Source organism: Polistes dominula, unplaced genomic scaffold (genome assembly GCF_049000335.1).
Source record: "Polistes dominula isolate Pdom_NZ unplaced genomic scaffold, Pdom_raw_medaka contig_75, whole genome shotgun sequence".
Classification (NCBI taxonomy): domain Eukaryota; kingdom Metazoa; phylum Arthropoda; class Insecta; order Hymenoptera; family Vespidae; genus Polistes; species Polistes dominula.
This window is the reverse complement of record NW_028301003.1, coordinates 1-20,612: the sequence shown is the minus strand read 5'-3', so window position 1 is coordinate 20,612 and position 20,612 is coordinate 1. Positions and strand designations below refer to the sequence as shown.

Below are 20,612 nucleotides of genomic sequence, written 5' to 3'. Positions count from 1 at the left end.
AATGATAGAAGTAGTAACAAAACGGATATTTCACTAAACACTATTGTCATATCCCAAAAATAATATTCGTTTATTAAGTTGGTTTTACCAATGAACTAACTTCTACGCAACTTATACCGATAGTTTGAATGATCACAAATAATATAATACAGAAATAAAACGTGCATACAACAGACGTATACAAGACAGATATTATCGTCAGAATGAAGAATGCACAAAGCTGCATCTACGACATCCAGGCGAAAAAAACCCTCGACCAATGTGGTAACACTGTTATTTATGTAGTACTTTATACAACCAATCCCTGTAAAGAAAGGATAACCAATAAGGTGAAAGCAAGAAAGTTACATACTTTATTTTTTAGACGCAAGACATTCTGCGCAGGCGGGATAATTTAAAACACCATTTGCTGGTATTTATTAATTAAGTGAAATTAATTTCTATAAATATAAAATATATATATACTCGTATATAAAAATCGAATGCTATCATATACCATTCAATACCACAGAATGAATTATTGGATTATTTAATTAAAATTAATAATAATACAAATTAATTATATATATATATATATATTTTAGTTAGATTTACTTCATGATTGTAAAATTGTAATGATATATTTTGATAGAATATTGTTTTAAAATAAAATATAAAAACATAGCGTAGGATACTTTAATTTCTAATATACTCTATTATTGGTTCAAGATCGTATGCATATATTTACATACTTGCAATAGCATTTTGCTTTAAACTAAAGTTGTCACGTGACTTGAACTCTCAACTATTTTCATTCGCATATCATCATATATTGTTATTGTACTAGAATTGCAATATCATTTCTTTCTTTCTCTCTCTCTTTTTTTTTATAGATATTGCTATCATAAAATTGTATTATTTCATTAAAAATGCATTCAAATACAAATAATTGATGATATATTACGTAATGAAATGTTGTAAAAGTTTATAATTAAGATGTTATTTTTTTGTTTAAACAATAAATTAAATTCTCATTAAGCTTGTACCTCAAATTGATTTTGATATTTATGAACCACGTAGCTGAGCAAGTAATGCTTCATTTTTACGACATTCAATGGTAAGCTGTCTAACAGCAACAACGTATTTACGCTGCTGTTCTATAAGCATAACTAATTGTTGACTAAGATCATCACGTCTATTTTTTTCATCAGCGCACCGTTTCTCGACCTGCGCAATAAGAAGCCACAAAAGCTTATAAATATAAATCATTAAAGCATGAAAAATGTAAGAATATACTGTAGGAAGTACTATAACTAAATTAGTTTTTCCATACGCACCATTGATTTGTTACGTTTAACTCCTGCAACGATAGCTTCAAATTGTTTTAAAAATTGCTTCTTGCCACTTGTAGATGCCATTGCTCTATCATAAAAGCGTTAAAATAATTGTTTATTCTAAATATAAATGTTGTTCTTTGTTCTAATTTTAATTAAGTTTTATTAACTATTCAGCTACGATGAGATTGGTAGTAGCACTGTATTGTACGCATATAAATGAAAATAAAATGCAAAAAATCAAAGCAAATAATAATAATAATAATAATAATAATAATAATAATAATAATAATATTTTTTGTTATTTATGCAATAAATATAATTTTTATATAGTAGTGCTTAGTAGAGCTAAAAGGTTAATATGCGTTTACTTACTCGCTATAATTATCTTGTATAGAGTTTAACAAAGATAATTCTTTGCTCAAATAAAGCTTTGTATCGTCTAATGTATTGTACAACGTGTAATATTGTTTGGTCTCCTTGTGTTTAGCAGACACTATAATATAAAAATTAGTATAGAATGTAGTATTATTATGTTGAAATAATATTATCTTGAAATGATTTTAACCCTCTAACTAAAAAATTTCAGAGTTTCATTAAACAGTTAAAGAGTTAAAAGGGATTTAAAATAATGAATTGTGAATGTTTAAGGTAGATCAAATAATTGCCAACCCTGATTGTAAAGTTCCATGAACCTTCTTTGATATTGGGTTAACTCAGATCGTCCTGGTACATCATCCAATTGTCTAGTTAAAGAAGCGATAGCTCTATTTTTTTTGGCTAATTGCAATCTTGCTCTTGTTACTATTTCTTTTTGTTCTTCATATTCTTTAAGCCTATCTTCTTCTTCTGTCGGTAAAACATTATTCATTTCTTCTAGCATACTTAGAAGAAGAACAAGATCAGATTTGCATTGTTCTCGAAACTTTAATTCTTGTTCTCTTAAACCATCGTGCACCAATAAAAGTTCTTCTAAGCGTTTATAAATGCTATAATATAAAGAAATGATATATCATGAGAGAAATAAATGATAATTATACGAATAAACATGTTAATAAATTCTACCTATCGTTTTCATTAATTCCTATTTCTTGTGCTTTTTTAAACGAACGTTCAAGAAGTTCTCTCTGTTTATAGAATTGATCTGTTTTATCGATTATCTCGGAAATTTTACTCGACAAAACATCTCTTTCTTTTGCCAATTTGTAAATTCGTGTCTGTAGATTAGCCTTTTGTTTTTGTAAAGTTACCAGGACACTGGACATATTGGATGTACCATTTTCCTACAAACATTTATACTGTGTTAAAAGAATAAATAAATTGTTAATTAGAGCACAACTTTTTTGCACCACTATATTTTTGTATGGCAATGCTCTACATGAACTGCACATAATTATAGTTAGTTTTTAATCTGTTTTTGGTAATATTAAAAGCCACTATATATAGTGTGACATTTAATAATAGTTAAAATATTATAATTCTAAACAATGAATGAATAAATAAGAAATCAAGATGAGAAAAAGAAGATATGGATTTTCAATCCTATATTTTAATATCTATTACCTCGAGTTCAGAAATTGATTTCGTTGCATATTTCTCAGCGACTTTAGCAATTTCTTGCGCTTGCATCCCAAAAATATTTCCAACCACATTGACACTCAGACGATCCTTTAATAATGATATTACAATGTTAATTTTATATGATTGCATTTTTGGTGATTATATACGGTAAAATGATTATCCGTAAAACTGTATGAGAGAGTTTATTATAAACATATTATCAAATTTGATTTCTGTTTTGTTATTAAATAATAATTTCTTTACTTACTGAACTCTCTTCGATAACTGCCATTGATCCTGCAATTTCTTTTACAACCATCTGCACAGAATAAAAGAAAAATTTGATTTAGCGAAATCTGGAAAGACAATTTATTCGTTAAATAATAATAATGATAATAATAATAATAATAATAATACATACATACTTTTTCATCGTTTGATACAGTAATATGGTTATCTTTTTTATTTTCTTGCAAAGTTGTCGTCGACTTTAAAGAAATAACTTCAGCATTTGTATTTTGGATATTATCGTGCAAATTAGCTTCATACTCCAAAAGAGTACTAAGAAATCGAGTAGACTCGTCTTTTGCCAAACTATCTTTATATTTGAATAATCGTCGAGGTTCATATAACCTCTGTAAAGCATTAAGACTAGAAAAATTGATTTTCTCTTTTTTTTTTTTTATATATATAACAAACAGCAATAATTAATATTATCAGAAAGAAACTCTCACTTTAACTGATAAAATATTTTGCATCATATTTTTCTTAGCTGCAACTGCAATACCATTTTCATCTTCCAAAAAGAAATGCTTTTTATTAAATTGATTAAGTGCTAGGGAACGCACAAATCCTGCCATTTCTTTTCTCATCTCCATAGAACGCTTTATCAACCACTGAAACGATTTAAATGCATTACGCATAATGTAGATTTTGACTTGTAATAAATAATTATACCTGAATAACTGGAAATATATGAATACAATCTAATCCTTGTATTTGATGAGGTTCTATATGGTACGGACATTTCATTTTTGGCAGCATAGCAACAATTTTTTCAGTCAAAGATCTAGAAAAATACTAATACATGTATTCAAAACCATATATTGTTTTCTTAAATCTATATTAAACCTATAGCGTGGCAATCTATCGCTCTATCGCTCTATCGCTTGTACTTACATTTTTTGACCGATTGTAAGATTTTCTCTAAACAATAAGTCCACGTCTACATCAAAATTGCAAGATTCTATACACCAAGTTATACCACCTATTACCTATAATAATAATAATAAAACTTCCAAAAAATTAAGATATTATAAATGAAAATAAATTGTAACTTGTTTCTTCTTGAGGTATACAAAATATTATAGTTATAACAATACTTTAATTAATCTCTTAAGTATCGTACTAACTACCATACCGATGATAATATAAAACTGGTTTTGACACAGATGTCATTTATATTTCATAGAATAATAGTAACAGAAATGGTGAGCATGTTCCATTGAAAACGATAATACTACTTTTTGTCAGCTAATAAAGTTATTTAATTGAAATTTTGCTAGCTTTTAATAATTTATACACTAGAAGAAAAAACGAATATTGAACTCTATGGAAACTTTGTATAAGTTGTGACATATAATAATAAAGAAAGTATAAGCCAAGTGCTAAAGTTGAATGGGAAGATACCTTGTCAAAATTTGACAGGCCTTTTATTCTAGCTCTGAAATATCCAGCCGCCACAAGGAGATCGATAATTTCTTGTAATTTCTTTGTCTGCTCTTCATCTTCACGTATATCAGTCTAAAAATACAAGATGTCATATTAATTGTTGATTGAAGAGTGATCTGTTCTTTTATTTTTTTTATTGTTTTTTTTTTTAATAAATTTAATAAATATAATTCTTACTTCTGTCGATTCTAAACTTTTAGATACTTTCCTTGACGTACCATTCCACATAGTTACTTGATTATATTTAATATACACCTATATTTGATTTATGATTAATAATATTTTGCATATAACCACAAATATGTAGGATTCTAACTTGTGGCGCCACAAGTGCATGAATTTGGAATTAAACCCAACCACTACTTTAATCAATGAATGAATACGCGGGAATAATGAAACTTAAAAATTCATTTTATGCATGACTTTATACTTTTGAATTCGATTAATTTTCATTAAATATTTCTTATTATACTCGTTAAATTGTTTTGAATTGCTAATAAATATTATCTATAAGAAATAAATCCTATTACATTAGCTTACACTTACTTTACCGAATATACTTGCTGTATATTCGGCACGCAGAAAGAAGTAAACAAACAGAAAGAACAAAAATGACATAAAATTTGAACGCATATATAAAAACAAAAACAGAAATTAACAGAAATCAATCGATCTGCGTTTGTAACTGCTTTAATGAGCACGTAAATGGCTAGTGCTTATAAATTATATAAATTGAAAAAATATATATTACAGTAGAAAATGTTCAAATAATCAATTAAATAAGTAGAGAGACTGTCAAGATTGTAGATTGGCATATAGATTATCTTATTATAAATACTAATAATATTTAAGCCATAATAGAGTCATGTGTTACTGCTCAGAGTTCTTGGTTTAAGAAAGTACACCGGGTCAGTGGGGATGAATAAACGAATAACATGACAACATTGCTCCTTTTTTTTGTATTCCCACTTACAACTAGTATATATAATTCTCAACATCAATTTGGAATAATTACGCTAAAAGTATTACTCGATCTAATACGTTGAAATTAAAATAAATAATCAATCTGTGAAGAGAATAATGTCATAATTTTAATGCAATGATTTATTAAAATAATACTACGAGAAGTATAATATAGTGTAATAATTTAAGTGAAGTGAAGCAATTGACCGAACAAATAACTTTTAACTAGTCATCCATTTTCGTGTAATAAATAAAATAAAAATATATTAAGTGCAATGACAGAATTAATGGAAATAGTAAGGAAAACACTTCTTATAATTCATAAGTTTGATCCAAGATATACAGATTGGAATAGATGGTTGAATTACTTTGAGTTTGCGATAAATAAATTCTTAGTACCAGATGAGGAAAAAGTACAGTTTCTATTACATATGATCGAACCTGTGGCTTTTTATATGCTTAGGAATAAATTAGAAACAAATCCCTTAGACGTACCATACGACGTGATAATATCCACATTACAAGCTAGCTTTGATTCTATGCCAAAAGCGTATGCTGCTAGGTATCGTTTTTATCATCGAAATCAAATTGATGGTGAAACAGCTCGGGAATATGCATTAGTTTTAAGCAAGTTAAGCATTCAATGCGATTTGGGATATAACAGAAATACTAGTATATTAGAAAGATTTTTATGTGGGTTAAGAAGTAAAGAAATTCGCGATTACTTGAGAGAAATAGATTCATTAGATATGAATAAAGCAGTATTTATAGCCCAGAAAATGGAAATAACTGAATTATTGCATAAAATGACAATTTAACCATCAATGCTAAATGATGAATGAAAATGGACAGACAGACAGACAGATAGATAGATAGATAGATAGATAGGTAGATGAAACAAGATTTCATCCAAAATTGTCATCCCAGAATTGATACTGTTAAAAAGACACTTGCGAAATTGAGAAACATTCCGACGTTATAATAATTGGTGAAATGTTCATAAACGTATGTAAAAATTAAATCTGTTTTATAAGCTATATTTGTGAAAATGTGAGTTCTATATTTAAGAAAATATGTGTAAATCAGAATAAACAAAAAGCTTATACGACGAAATAGCGCTTTATTCTTCTGTTAAGAAGAATCCATCATATTATTGAATTACATATTTTCGCAAGTTAAACATTTAAATAAATCCTGAATTTTATTTTTCCTTTGTATTTTTATGCAGGATTATTTACTATTATTGTTATTATTATTATTATTATTTTTATGCAGGTTATTATTATTTATACTAATAATAAGGAATTAATATTAAAGAAATACAAAAATGAAAATTCTTAATTGTTCTTGGAAATAACGTGGTTATTACTATTTAATAGTTTTCCAAATAAAACCAGAAATTTAGAACATATTTTTATGCGTTGGATTGATGTAACAGGCGGTCCTGCTTAGATATTTTCAAGTGTTGATAGTAACATAAATAAATGCGCAAACGAGATATTTTTGCGGAGAAACGAAGAAAAGAAAACGCGTTGACATGATTACAATTTCAATGATATTTTCAAGTTTACAAAAAATTTACTCAATTTACAAATGTATGACATTATCGTCTTCCTGACGATATACATAAGCTAAAATTTAATCTCTTGACTTTCATCGAGGTTCAAAATATGCTACACTCGATAAAATAATTGAACAGGAAAAACAAATTAAGACAATGTAAAGAAATGAAGAGAAGATTTGTCCTGGATTATTGTATTGTTCCGAATACTAAAAGTTTTAATAAATTAATGTATTTTTATTAAATATATCAAAGAAAAAAATAGAAAAAGAAAATTAAAATAATAGTTAATTTTGATCTATGTACCTTCCTCATCGAGATTCACCTTCAGACTAACGGGTTATCCTCTGTTAAAATTCCTTTATTCAATGCAGTTTATATGACTTTCCGAACATTGCGCATGTGTGCAACTGTAATACACACATCAAAAAAATTCTTGCATTACCTCAGTTCCAAGATCTCTCCTCAACATTGACGTAGACTGTTAATAGATTTAACAAAACCCGCAAAAAGGTTCCAAGATATCCTGAACATAGACGTTGACTGTTCATAGATGTCATTTTGAACATACAACAAAATACAATACCCTCGTAAAGCAGATTATTACTGAAAAGTTCGTAGGAAAGGAGTTAATAACTGATTCATACAACAGGGAAGGTAAACTGGAAGTGTCTGCTCATTACTATAAAGAATGATAAAAAGAATCCAACAATACTGCAACAATGAAAGATTTTTAAATGCACTGTTTTTATTATACTTACATTAGGAAGAAACCATAGACCGTAATAATCTATCAGAAGATTAGCAGAAGGAATGCATCCTAGTTATCACGAGTTAAGAAAACAAAAGACAAATACATTATATTAGGAAACTCTATTCTTGTACAAAATCTTTTACCAGGTTTTCTAAACGATAATGGAAGATATTATTGTTCATCGACTGCCAAAAAAGATTTATGTATTTATATAAATTAATATCTTCCTTGCAAAGAATTCCATGTGAATTATTATGCGAATAGAATGCAGCTGTTCTGACTAAAAATAATTTAGACAATAATATGTTAGAGGCAAATATAATAATTTTGCTAAAAGAAGAGGTAAATATTATAATACTATAAAGATAAACTTACTTTTATCATATAAAAATTGATTTATATTGCATTTATTTTTAATCAATAAATAAAAACATATAGTGTGTCAGTTACCTATATTTTATTACCGACTGGTAAGATTTGTATCGCCACCTATCGGTACTAGATATTACTTCACTGTACCGACTAGTAAATTTAGGCTGCCATCTAGCAGAAGTAAATGTTACTATGTCTTACCGATTAGTAGAATATGTTTCGCCATCTAGACAAAAGATAAAACATCACTAGGATAAAATCAAGATGGCTACCTGTCAATATACTTTGAATACCATAAACACAGGCTATGTGCAGTGTAAAGTATTTAATTAAAAAAATCCTTAGTGATGCAATAATCAAGTGAATAATATTTTTTATTTATAATAATTCGTTTCAAATTCTTTCTTTAGTGATCACCAATTCTGGATGAAAATAGTTAAATTGGATGTATTGCTGTGGGGACAGTGTTATGTCATAACCTAAGAATAATAATTTTCTCAATTAAATCCGTATACAGATGAATTCTAGACGTTCTTTTTATTAAATTATTATAACAAATACTAGTAAGTAACTTATATATTTTGTTTATACGAAATTCTACTAATTATTAAAATATATGAATTATTTTGTCTTTTAACTTTATGCATTATCTAAACATTTTCTCTCTTCAAACTTATTTTGGTATTTATATAAACTACTTTTTAAAATATTTTTAGATCAGATCAGCATGCAGATCTATATTTTAAATTCCAATCCAAGAACGTCATACCCAAGAGAAGAAGAGTACATTACACCATTGGATCAATGGATATATATTTCATTTTCTTACGACTAACAATTAGAAGATTTGTATTGATTATGTCATCCGAACAAGAGTTTTATTCTATAATATTATGTAAATAGAATGCAGCTGCAGTAACAAAGAATAATCTAGACAAGAATGTGTCAAAAGGTAAGCATTGCAATCTTGTATTTGTAAAAAACAAACCTATATCAAACTGATTGATAAACTGATTCATTCCACAGGGGAGGGAAATAATTTGACTAGAAGTTTCTACTCATTATTATCAAGATTGATAAGAAGAATCCAACAATACTGCAACTATGAAAGATTTTTGAATGCACTGGGAGAAAACCATATGCAGTAGTGTTTTGTCAAAAAAAAAAAATACGAGAAGAAATGTATCCCAGTTATCAAAAATTAAGAAAACAAATGGCAAATACATTATATTAGGAAATTCTATTCTTGTCAAAATCTTTTATCAAGTTTTGTAAACGGTAATAGAAGATATTATCTTGTTATTAACTGACAAGAAAAATTGATGTATTTGTTAATTAATATCTTCTTTGCAAAGATCTCCATGTGAATTATTATGCGAAAAGAATGCAGCTGCTATGACTAAAAATAATCTAGACAATAATATGTTTAAAGGTAAATATAATAATTTTGTTTGAAAAAGAAGTAAAAATAATACTATTAAAATACTCTTACTTTTATCATATAAAAATTGATTGGGGAGTTGCATTTATTTTTAATCAATTAATAAAAACATATTGTGTGTGTGTAGGTATTCTATATTTTATTACCGACTGGTAAAATGTGTATCACCATCTATCGGTACTAGATATTACTTCAATGTACCGACTAGTAAAATGATGCTGCCATCTAGCGGAAGTAAATGTTACTATGTCTTACCGATTAGTAGAATATGTTTCGCCATCTAGACAAAAGATAAAAAACCACTAGGATAAAATCAAGATGGCTACCTGTCAATGTACTTTGAATACCGTAAATACCGGCTATGTGCAATGTAAAGTATTTAATTAAAAAAATCCTTAAAGTGATGCAATAATCAAGCGAGGAATATTTTTTATTTATAATAATTCGTTTCATATTCTTTATTTAGTGATCGCCAATTCTGGATGAAAATAATTAAACTGGATGTATTGCTGTGGGACAGTGTTATGTCATAACCTAAGAAAAATAATTTTCTTTATTAAATCCGAGAATATAGATGAACTCAAGATGATCTCTTAATCAAATTATTTTAACCAATACTAGTAAGTAAAGTATATATTTTTTTATACAAAATTCTTTTAATTATTAAAATATATGGATTATTTTGTCTTTTAACTTTATGCATTATCTAAACATTTTCTCCCTTTTCTAACTTATTTTGGTATTTATATAAACTACTTTTTAAAATATTTTTAGATCAGCATGCAGATCTATATTTTAAATTCCAATCCAAGAACGTTATACTCAAAAGAAGAGGAGTCCATTACACCATTGGATCAATGGATATATATTTCATTTTCTTACGGCTAACGATTAGAAGATTTGTTGTATTGATTATGTCATCCGAACAAGAGTTTTATTTTATAATATATGGTAAATAGAATGTAGGTGCACTAACAAAGCATAATCAAGAGAAGAATTTGTCAAAAGGTAAGCATTGCAATCTTGCATTTGTAAAAAACAAACCTATATCAAACTGATTGATAAACTGATTCATTTAACAGGATAGGTAAATAATTTGACTAGAAATGCCTACTCATTATTATCAAGATTGATAAGAAGAATCCAACAATACTGCAACTAACATTATTATATTAAACACTTATATGTCTATTTTGCACCCCACAATAATACACATGCACATACACAAAAAAGGATTTCTTGTATAAACTGTTGTGCTGCGACTTATCATCGTCGACTGTATCGACATATAATTTTATATAAATGAACGGGGTGATTAATTGGATCAAAGAAAATGTAAAATCAGAAAGGAATTTGCCTCGACTGTGTCTTTTATGTTAGATCATCATCATCATCAGCAGCAGCATCATCATTAATATATACTCTATATATACACATACATATTTCAATTCTCTTGCGTGACCATAAGAGTATAATTTCATGGAAAATTAATTATTATATTACAAAATATTTCGATGCATGTACAATTATATGTAGTAGTAGTAATTCATGTTACAGTAATCGACTTTTATTAACTGAACAACAACAAAAGTGACATATTTATGAATTATTTTTAAAATATTACATAAACACACTTGCAAAATAAATATTGTTTCAGATAATAAAAGTATTATTATTATTATTATTATTATTATTATTATTATTATCATTATTATTACTATTATTATTATTATAATTATAATTAATTTTGTGGTTATGGATTAATGATAAAAAAACATTTCTTATTATTTGAATTTTCGCGGGCAACACATTGCTGAGGAAAAAATCAAGATGGTTGCCGTGTCGTGTACTACCACGTGCACTATTAAATATTTAATTAAAGAAATGCATTAGTGATGCAATCATAATCAAAAGAATAATATTTTGTATTTAGAATAATTCTTTTCATATTCTCTTCTCTTTTTAGTGATTAGTGATTGCCAATTCTGGATGAAAATAGTTACAAATGGGATGTATTGGTGTGTGTGGTACAATAGTATTACGTCATAACCAAAGGAAAATAATTTTCTTTATTAAATCCGAGTATATATAGATGAATTCAGGATGTTCTCATTATATCAATTGATTTTAACAAATATTAGTTACTACTAAGGTACATCTATATGTATTTTGTTATACGAAATTTTACTAATTATTAAAATATATGTGTGGATTAGTTTGTCTCTTAACTTTATGCATTATCTAAACATTTCTGTCCCTTTTCTTAGCAAAACAACTTTACATGCAATTCCATCACACCAACTTTCCACGCACACCAATGACACTATTCAAAAGGAGAGACTCCACACGATCATGAGGGTTTTTTAAACCAACACTTCAACTTTCCACGCAATCCTATGACTCCATCCATAACCAAATATCCCATACAGTCATGAGGGATTTTTTAACCATCACTTCAATTCTGCACGCAATTCCAGTTTAATGCACTCTGTGTTCTTATCATACTTGCACTGCGAGAAAATAATATATGAATATAGTGTAATATTTTATCAAAAGAATACGAGAAGAAATGTATATCTTAGTTATCATCACAAGATATATGGATAACACACGTGGCAAATACATTATTATATTTCCGACATTCAATACATGTCAAAATTTGTTATCAAGTTTCATGTACACACGGTAATAGAAGATATTACTTTTTTTCCATTGGCTGATAAGAAAAATTGATGTATTTATTAATAAATATCTTCTTTTGCAGGGAATTTCATTTCATTATTATTATGGAAAAAGAATATGCAGCTGATATTGTTAAAAACTAATGTAGACAAAAATATGTAAAGAGGAAAATATTATAAAACTATTCAAATACATTTATTTTGTTAAAATATAGTATAAATGATTGGAATTTTATTAACTTTTTAATCAATTAATAAAAATGTATATTAGGAAATTAGTCTTTTATTACCGACTGGTAAAGAGAATATGTATCGCCATCTAGCAGCGGTACTAGCTATTACTTCATTGTATCGACTGGTAAGATTATGCTGTTATCATCAAATGATGGAAATTTTTAATTCACTTACCGACAAGTACAATATGTTTCTTCATCTAGACGAAAGAAAATACATCGCGCTTGGACACAATCAAGATGGCCACCTGCCATTGTATACTGCCACGTGCAGTAAAGTTAAGTATTTGATTAACAAAAATTCAATAGTGATGCTTTAATTAAGTGAATAATATTGTTTTTATTTACAATAATAATTCAGTTCATATTCTATTCTTTTTTTTTAGTGATTAGTGCTCGGCAATTCAGCTTAAGAAGAAAACCATTGGACTTGATGTGTGATATCTTGTGAAGAAAAAAAAACCATTGGACTTGATGTGTGATATCTTGTGAAGAAAAAAAAACCATTGGACTTGATGTGTGATATCTTGTGAAGAAAAAAAACCATTGGACTTGATGTAAGATATCAATGCTTAAGAAGAAAACCATTGGATTTGTGTTTGTGATCTAAAAAAGAAAACCATTGTACTTATTATTATTATTATTATGTTAAGTTAAAAGGAATATCATTGTACTTACTATTATTATGTAAATGTAAAAAGAATATTATTGCACTGTACAGGTGGACAGGTCGACAGGAAAAGTATACCATTGCACTTTAAAGAAGGTTACTTGTCGACTTACAAAGTATACCATTGCACACTTTAGGTTACTTTGGATTACCACGTTTTGTGTCAAATTTTATTTCTTTTTTATAACCTATCCTATCATCCAAGCTATTTAATTTTCCTTTAATAAAATCAACTATTACATGTAAGTATTAATTATTGTAAATGTTACAAGTTAAGAAACTTATATGTTTTTTTTTGGTCATATAAGGTATTTTTTTTTTATTTATAATGCATGAACATTTTAATAGAAATATTTTAGTAGACAATTGAATTTATTATTAACATATATACATTTTAGCATATTAATGAAATATTTTTGAAATAGAAAGTTTAGAATAGCATTGAATTTGAAGTTATGTAAACTGAAATAGAAAATCATTGCAGTTGTGGTTATGTCACTGTTTATACTTGCACTAGAAGCAAACCATATATAGAGTAGTAATATTTTATGAAAAGAATATTAGATAGAAAAAATGTTTCCTAGTTATCACAAATTAAGAAAAGAAATGGTTAATTACATTCTAATGTGTGCAGTTCTTACTATATGTACTAAATTTATTAATGTACACTTATTTTATTGGGAATAGACTAAGAGCTTAAAAATGTATATATTTATATGAATTCATTTGTGTTTTTTTTTGTAGAAGTACCATCATGTCTTTTATAATGGAAATAGGATGTGGTTTAAAGAAGTAAGTATTATAATATATTTTAAAATACATTTATTTTTGTCATATAAAACGTGAATTAATATAATATAATTAATTTAGTAAAAGTTAACATAAATTTTTACTTCAGTTACCGACTGGTAGAGAGAATATGTATCGCCATCTAGACGACGAAAGAAAACACATCTCTAGGACAAATTCAAGATGGCTACCTGCTGTCACATTGTACTTTTGTGTAAAGTATTGTGTAGTAAAGTGTAAAGTATATAATTAACAAAATTTCTTACAGTGATGCAATCATAATTAAGTGAATAATATTGTTTTTATTTATAATAATTATTTTCTTATTCTCTTCTCTTTTTTTGCAGTGATCACCAAATCACCTTAAGAAGAAACCCATTGGACTTGATGTTTGATATCTTGTGAAGAAAAAAAAACCATTGGACTTGACGTTTGATATTTCCTTAAGAAGAAATCCATTTAACTTGATGTTAGATATTTGCTTAAGAAGAAAACCATTGGATTTGTGTTTGTGATCTACAAAAGAAAACCATTGCACTTATTATTATTAGTATTATGTTAACTTAAGAAGAATATCATTGTACTTACTATTATTATGTAAATGTAAAAGAATATTATTGCACTGTACAGGTGGACAGGTCGACAGGAAAAGTATACCATTGCACTTTAAAGAAGGTTACTTGTCGACTTACAAAGTATACCATTGCACATTTTAGGTTACTTTGGATTACCACGTTTTGTGTCAAATTTTATTTCTTTTTTATAACCTATCCTATCATCCAAGCCATTGAAATTTTCCTTTAATGAAATCAAACATTATATGTCATTATTAATTATTGTAAAATTTAATTATGAAACAAATTTATGTGTTTTTTGTCGTATAAGGAATTTTTTTTAATGCATGAACATTTTAATAGAGAATTGAATTTATTATAAACATAAACCTTTTAGTATATTAAATAATTATGTAATAACCACGTGAGTTGTACATATAATGAACGGAACGTGTTAATTTAATAAGCATTGCACTAAAGGTTATGTAAAAAGTTAAATAGAAAACCATTGCACTTGAGAGAGAGGTTATATGTAATTAAAATAGCACAAATCATTTCACTAAGTATGGATATGTTAGCATAAGAAAAATACCACTTTACTTGTAGACATATATGTGTAATAACGTATAATGAAAATTATTAATTTTTTTAAGAGGCTATATCACGTTAGAAAGATAAAATTGGCACGTCTCGTGGTTATGTTACTTTAAGAAGAAATAAATCACTACACATGACAATAGATTTTTATTATATTATAATAAGTAGACGACCACTGCACATTAGTTTATAAAAGATTTTAAACAACAACAACAAAAGAATATTTGCACTTGTGTATATATTAACGTATAATAAAAAAAAGAAATATTAAAAGGCAATGTTATTTTAAAGTAATTGGATGTCATGCGAGATTGACAAGAGGGAGAAGCCATTACAACTTGATGTATGTCAGCTGTACAGTTAATTTGCATATATAATTACGAGATGGCGTCTTGAACTCGGTAGCGTTGGGATAGCCGATTTAGTATAAAGGGAGGTGCAAAGCGCATGTATTTCAACGCATCGGGGTGCGACCCCGACTCTGCAGAAGCAGAGTACTCCTGTGGCTGCGCTCAGGAGCAGGTTGCAATACACGCTTAGGCCTGAGCGTTGTATTCAGCTTGCTCCTGAGAATGACAGCCTTTGGAAAATGGGATGATGAGGAGTAGTAGTAGTAGTTGCATGTAGTAGTAGCTTGAAATAGTAGTAGTAGTAGTAGTAGTAGAAGTATGAAATAGTAGTAGTAGTATATGTATGAAATAGTAGAAGCATGAAATAATAGTAGTAGTAGTAGTAAAGAATTAGAATAAGAAAATTGGGGGTCTTCTAGTATTAGAGGGGGCCTGGTCTCTAGTTAATGGGGTGGCAATCAATCGTGAGGCCGTGCCTGTAGCCGATTTTACAGGTCAAGGTCATCGAAGGTCAAGGACATCTAGGGCAAGGTCGCGCGCGAGTTTCATTCATTATGTGGGTCAAGGTCAAGCGCGAGGGTTCTTTCATTATGTGTGTGTGCGTTTTAATATTCACGCGCGCGAGGGTTAAGTCAGTATGTGTGTACCAATTTATTTATTTATTTTTTTTTTTTTTTTATTGGGTTTATTAGGAGTTTGTGTGTTTATGTCTTTTTTTGGGTGTAGTTAGAATTTGTGTATATGTTTTTTTGTGGGTTTTTTCAGAGTTTGTGTATATGTTTTTTTGGGTATTTTAAGAGTTTGTGTATATGTTTTTTGGGTATTTTAAGAGTTTGTGTATATGTTTTTTTGGGTATTTTAAAAGTTTGTGTATATGTTTTTTTGGGTTTTTTCAGAGTTTGTGTATATGTTTTTTTGGGTATTTTAAGAGTTTGTGTATATGTTTTTTTGAGTATTTTAAGAGTTTGTGTATATGTTTTTTTGGGTTTTTTAAGAGTTTGTGTATATGTTTTTTTGGGTTTTTTCAGAGTTTGTGTATATGTTTTTTTGGGTATTTTAAGAGTTTGTGTATATGTTTTTTTTGGTATTTTAAAAGTTTGTGTATATGTTTTTTTGGGTTTTTTCAGAGTTTGTGTATATGTTTTTTTGGGTATTTTAAGAGTTTGTGTATATGTTTTTTTGAGTATTTTAAGAGTTTGTGTATATGTTTTTTTGGGTTTTTTAAGAGTTTGTGTATATGTTTTTTTGGGTTTTTTCAGAGTTTGTGTATATGTTTTTTTGGGTTTTTTTAGAGTTTGCGTATATGTATTTTGGGTTTTTTAAGAGTTTGTGTATATGTTTTTTGGGTATTTTAAAAGTTTGTGTATATGTTTTTTGGGTATTTTAAAAGTTTGTGTATAGGTTTTTAGGGGTTTTTTCAGAGTTTGTGTATATGTTTTTTTGGGTATTTTAAGAGTTTGTGTATATGTTTTTTTGGGTATTTTAAAAGTTTGTGTATAGGTTTTTAGGGGTTTTTTCAGAGTTTGTGTATATGTTTTTTTGGGTATTTTAAGAGTTTGTGTATATGTTTTTTTGGGTATTTTAAGAGTTTGTGTTTATGTTTTTTTGGGTATTTTAAAAGTTTGTGTATATGTTTTTTTGGGTATTTTAAAAGTTTGTGTATATGTTTTTTTTGGTATTTTAAAAGTTTGTGTATATGTTTTTTTTGGTACTTTAAAAGTTTGTGTATATGTTTTTTTGGGTTTTTTCAGAGTTTGTGTATATGTTTTTTTGGGTATTTTAAAAGTTTGTGTATATGTTTTTTTGGGTTTTTTCAGAGTTTGTGTATATGTTTTTTTGGGTATTTTAAAAGTTTGTGTATATGTTTTTTTGTGGTTTTTCAGAGTTTGTGTATATGTTTTTTTTGGTTTTTTCAGAGTTTGTGTATATGTTTTTTTTGGGGTTTTTCAGAGTTTGTGTATACGTTTTTTTGTTGTTTTTTAAGAGTTTGTGTATATGTTTTTTTTTTTTTTTTTTTTGTTGTTGTTTAATCAGAGTTTGTGTAAGGGTTGCGTCAGGGTTGCGTCAGGGTTGCGTCAGGGTTGCGTCAGGGTTGCGTCAGGGTTGCGTCAGGGTTGCGTCAGGGTTGCGTCAGGGTTGCGTCAGGGTTGCGTCAGGGTTGCGTCAGGGTTGCGTCAGGGTTGCGTCAGGGTTGCGTCAGGGTTGCGTCAGGGTTGCGTCAGGGTTGCGTCAGGGTTGCGTCAGGGTTGCGTCAGGGTTGCGTCAGGGTTGCGTCAGGGTTGCGTCAGGGTTGCGTCAGGGTTGCGTCAGGGTTGCGTCAGGGTTGCGTCAGGGTTGCGTCAGGGTTGCGTCAGGGTTGCGTCAGGGTTGCGTCAGGGTTGCGTCAGGGTTGCGTCAGGGTTGCGTCAGGGTTGCGTCAGGGTTGCGTCAGGGTTGCGTCAGGGTTGCGTCAGGGTTGCGTCAGGGTTGCGTCAGGGTTGCGTCAGGGTTGCGTCAGGGTTGCGTCAGGGTTGCGTCAGGGTTGCGTCAGGGTTGCGTCAGGGTTGCGTCAGGGTTGCGTCAGGGTTGCGTCAGGGTTGCGTCAGGGTTGCGTCAGGGTTGCGTCAGGGTTGCGTCAGGGTTGCGTCAGGGTTGCGTCAGGGTTGCGTCAGGGTTGCGTCAGGGTTGCGTCAGGGTTGCGTCAGGGTTGCGTCAGGGTTGCGTCAGGGTTGCGTCAGGGTTGCGTCAGGGTTGCGTCAGGGTTGCGTCAGGGTTGCGTCAGGGTTGCGTCAGGGTTGCGTCAGGGTTGCGTCAGGGTTGCGTCAGGGTTGCGTCAGGGTTGCGTCAGGGTTGCGTCAGGGTTGCGTCAGGGTTGCGTCAGGGTTGCGTCAGGGTTGCGTCAGGGTTGCGTCAGGGTTGCGTCAGGGTTGCGTCAGGGTTGCGTCAGGGTTGCGTCAGGGTTGCGTCAGGGTTGCGTCAGGGTTGCGTCAGGGTTGCGTCAGGGTTGCGTCAGGGTTGCGTCAGGGTTGCGTCAGGGTTGCGTCAGGGTTGCGTCAGGGTTGCGTCAGGGTTGCGTCAGGGTTGCGTCAGGGTTGCGTCAGGGTTGCGTCAGGGTTGCGTCAGGGTTGCGTCAGGGTTGCGTCAGGGTTGCGTCAGGGTTGCGTCAGGGTTGCGTCAGGGTTGCGTCAGGGTTGCGTCAGGGTTGCGTCAGGGGTTGCGTCAGGGTTGCGTCAGGGTTGCGTCAGGGTTGCGTCAGGGTTGCGTCAGGGTTGCGTCAGGGTTGCGTCAGGGTTGCGTCAGGGTTGCGTCAGGGTTGCGTCAGGGTTGCGTCAGGGTTGCGTCAGGGTTGCGTCAGGGTTGCGTCAGGGTTGCGTCAGGGTTGCGTCAGGGTTGCGTCAGGGTTGCGTCAGGGTTGCGTCAGGGTTGCGTCAGGGTTGCGTCAGGGTTGCGTCAGGGTTGCGTCAGGGTTGCGTCAGGGTTGCGTCAGGGTTGCGTCAGGGTTGCGTCAGGGTTGCGTCAGGGTTGCGTCAGGGTTGCGTCAGGGTTGCGTCAGGGTTGCGTCAGGGTTGCGTCAGGGTTGCGTCAGGGTTGCGTCAGGGTTGCGTCAGGGTTGCGTCAGGGTTGCGTCAGGGTTGCGTCAGGGTTGCGTCAGGGTTGCGTCAGGGTTGCGTCAGGGTTGCGTCAGGGTTGCGTCAGGGTTGCGTCAGGGTTGCGTCAGGGTTGCGTCAGGGTTGCGTCAGGGTTGCGTCAGGGTTGCGTCAGGGTTGCGTCAGGGTTGCGTCAGGGTTGCGTCAGGGTTGCGTCAGGGTTGCGTCAGGGTTGCGTCAGGGTTGCGTCAGGGTTGCGTCAGGGTTGCGTCAGGGTTGCGTCAGGGTTGCGTCAGGGTTGCGTCAGGGTTGCGTCAGGGTTGCGTCAGGGTTGCGTCAGGGTTGCGTCAGGGTTGCGTCAGGGTTGCGTCAGGGTTGCGTCAGGGTTGCGTCAGGGTTGCGTCAGGGTTGCGTCAGGGTTGCGTCAGGGTTGCGTCAGGGTTGCGTCAGGGTTGCGTCAGGGTTGCGTCAGGGTTGCGTCAGGGTTGCGTCAGGGTTGCGTCAGGGTTGCGTCAGGGTTGCGTCAGGGTTGCGTCAGGGTTGCGTCAGGGTTGCGTCAGGGTTGCGTCAGGGTTGCGTCAGGGTTGCGTCAGGGTTGCGTCAGGGTTGCGTCAGGGTTGCGTCAGGGTTGCGTCAGGGTTGCGTCAGGGTTGCGTCAGGGTTGCGTCAGGGTTGCGTCAGGGTTGCGTCAGGGTTGCGTCAGGGTTGCGTCAGGGTTGCGTCAGGGTTGCGTCAGGGTTGCGTCAGGGTTGCGTCAGGGTTGCGTCAGGGTTGCGTCAGGGTTGCGTCAGGGTTGCGTCAGGGTTGCGTCAGGGTTGCGTCAGGGTTGCGTCAGGGTTGCGTCAGGGTTGCGTCAGGGTTGCGTCAGGGTTGCGTCAGGGTTGCGTCAGGGTTGCGTCAGGGTTGCGTCAGGGTTGCGTCAGGGTTGCGTCAGGGTTGCGTCAGGGTTGCGTCAGGGTTGCGTCAGGGTTGCGTCAGGGTTGCGTCAGGGTTGCGTCAGGGTTGCGTCAGGGTTGCGTCAGGGTTGCGTCAGGGTTGCGTCAGGGTTGCGTCAGGGTTGCGTCAGGGTTGCGTCAGGGTTGCGTCAGGGTTGCGTCAGGGTTGCGTCAGGGTTGCGTCAGGGTTGCGTCAGGGTTGCGTCAGGGTTGCGTCAGGGTTGCGTCAGGGTTGCGTCAGGGTTGCGTCAGGGTTGCGTCAGGGTTGCGTCAGGGTTGCGTCAGGGTTGCGTCAGGGTTGCGTCAGGGTTGCGTCAGGGTTGCGTCAGGGTTGCGTCAGGGTTGCGTCAGGGTTGCGTCAGGGTTGCGTCAGGGTTGCGTCAGGGTTGCGTCAGGGTTGCGTCAGGGTTGCGTCAGGGTTGCGTCAGGGTTGCGTCAGGGTTGCGTCAGGGTTGCGTCAGGGTTGCGTCAGGGTTGCGTCAGGGTTGCGTCAGGGTTGCGTCAGGGTTGCGTCAGGGTTGCGTCAGGGGTTGCGTCAGGGT

The 20,612-nt window shown here is 32.8% G+C and overlaps 1 protein-coding gene and 3 long non-coding RNA genes across 16 annotated transcripts; 2 read left to right on the top strand and 2 right to left on the bottom strand.

Annotated features, from left to right (window-relative positions):
• Positions 1 to 51: 51 nt before the first annotated feature.
• Positions 52 to 7,574, bottom strand: fidipidine (coiled-coil domain-containing protein 93). Of its 5 annotated transcripts, XM_015330451.2 has the most exons (14): positions 4,782 to 4,923; positions 4,563 to 4,676; positions 4,053 to 4,147; positions 3,831 to 3,942; positions 3,608 to 3,769; positions 3,299 to 3,508; positions 3,142 to 3,192; positions 2,877 to 2,981; positions 2,379 to 2,596; positions 1,986 to 2,302; positions 1,689 to 1,809; positions 1,317 to 1,401; positions 1,026 to 1,206; positions 52 to 304 (listed from the first exon to the last, which is right to left on the bottom strand). In XM_015330451.2, the coding sequence occupies exons 1-13, from the start codon at positions 4,830 to 4,832 to the stop codon at positions 1,045 to 1,047; spliced, it is 1,803 nt and encodes a 600-aa protein (XP_015185937.2). In that variant the 5' UTR covers positions 4,833 to 4,923; the 3' UTR covers positions 52 to 304; positions 1,026 to 1,044. The 5 variants fall into 5 exon arrangements, with proteins under 5 accessions (XP_015185937.2, XP_089029876.1, XP_015185941.2 ...); XM_089173750.1 differs by lacking the exons at positions 52 to 304; positions 4,782 to 4,923 and adding an exon at positions 7,435 to 7,574 and having other exon boundaries at positions 514 to 1,206; XM_015330455.2 differs by lacking the exon at positions 52 to 304 and having other exon boundaries at positions 514 to 1,206.
• Positions 7,575 to 7,646: 72 nt separating this feature from the next.
• Positions 7,647 to 12,538, top strand: LOC149032090 (uncharacterized). 9 transcript variants are annotated; one of them, XR_016176976.1, is made up of 8 exons: positions 7,647 to 7,785; positions 7,895 to 8,817; positions 8,971 to 9,686; positions 9,823 to 10,065; positions 10,162 to 10,315; positions 10,470 to 10,703; positions 10,778 to 12,380; positions 12,460 to 12,538. It is a non-coding gene; the product is annotated as an uncharacterized LOC149032090 (long non-coding RNA). The 9 variants fall into 9 exon arrangements; XR_016176973.1 differs by lacking the exon at positions 7,647 to 7,785 and having other exon boundaries at positions 8,444 to 8,570; positions 8,665 to 8,817; positions 12,460 to 12,531; XR_016176975.1 differs by lacking the exon at positions 7,647 to 7,785 and having other exon boundaries at positions 8,520 to 8,575; positions 8,665 to 8,817; positions 12,460 to 12,532.
• A 107-nt stretch (positions 12,539 to 12,645) lies between these two features.
• On the top strand, positions 12,646 to 14,764 carry LOC149032089 (uncharacterized). The gene is made up of 4 exons (XR_016176977.1): positions 12,646 to 12,734; positions 12,814 to 13,521; positions 14,178 to 14,304; positions 14,416 to 14,764. It is a non-coding gene; the product is annotated as an uncharacterized LOC149032089 (long non-coding RNA).
• On the bottom strand, positions 14,416 to 15,586 carry LOC149032088 (uncharacterized). The gene is made up of 3 exons (XR_016176978.1): positions 15,013 to 15,586; positions 14,657 to 14,866; positions 14,416 to 14,584 (listed from the first exon to the last, which is right to left on the bottom strand). It is a non-coding gene; the product is annotated as an uncharacterized LOC149032088 (long non-coding RNA).
• Positions 15,587 to 20,612: the final 5,026 nt, after the last annotated feature.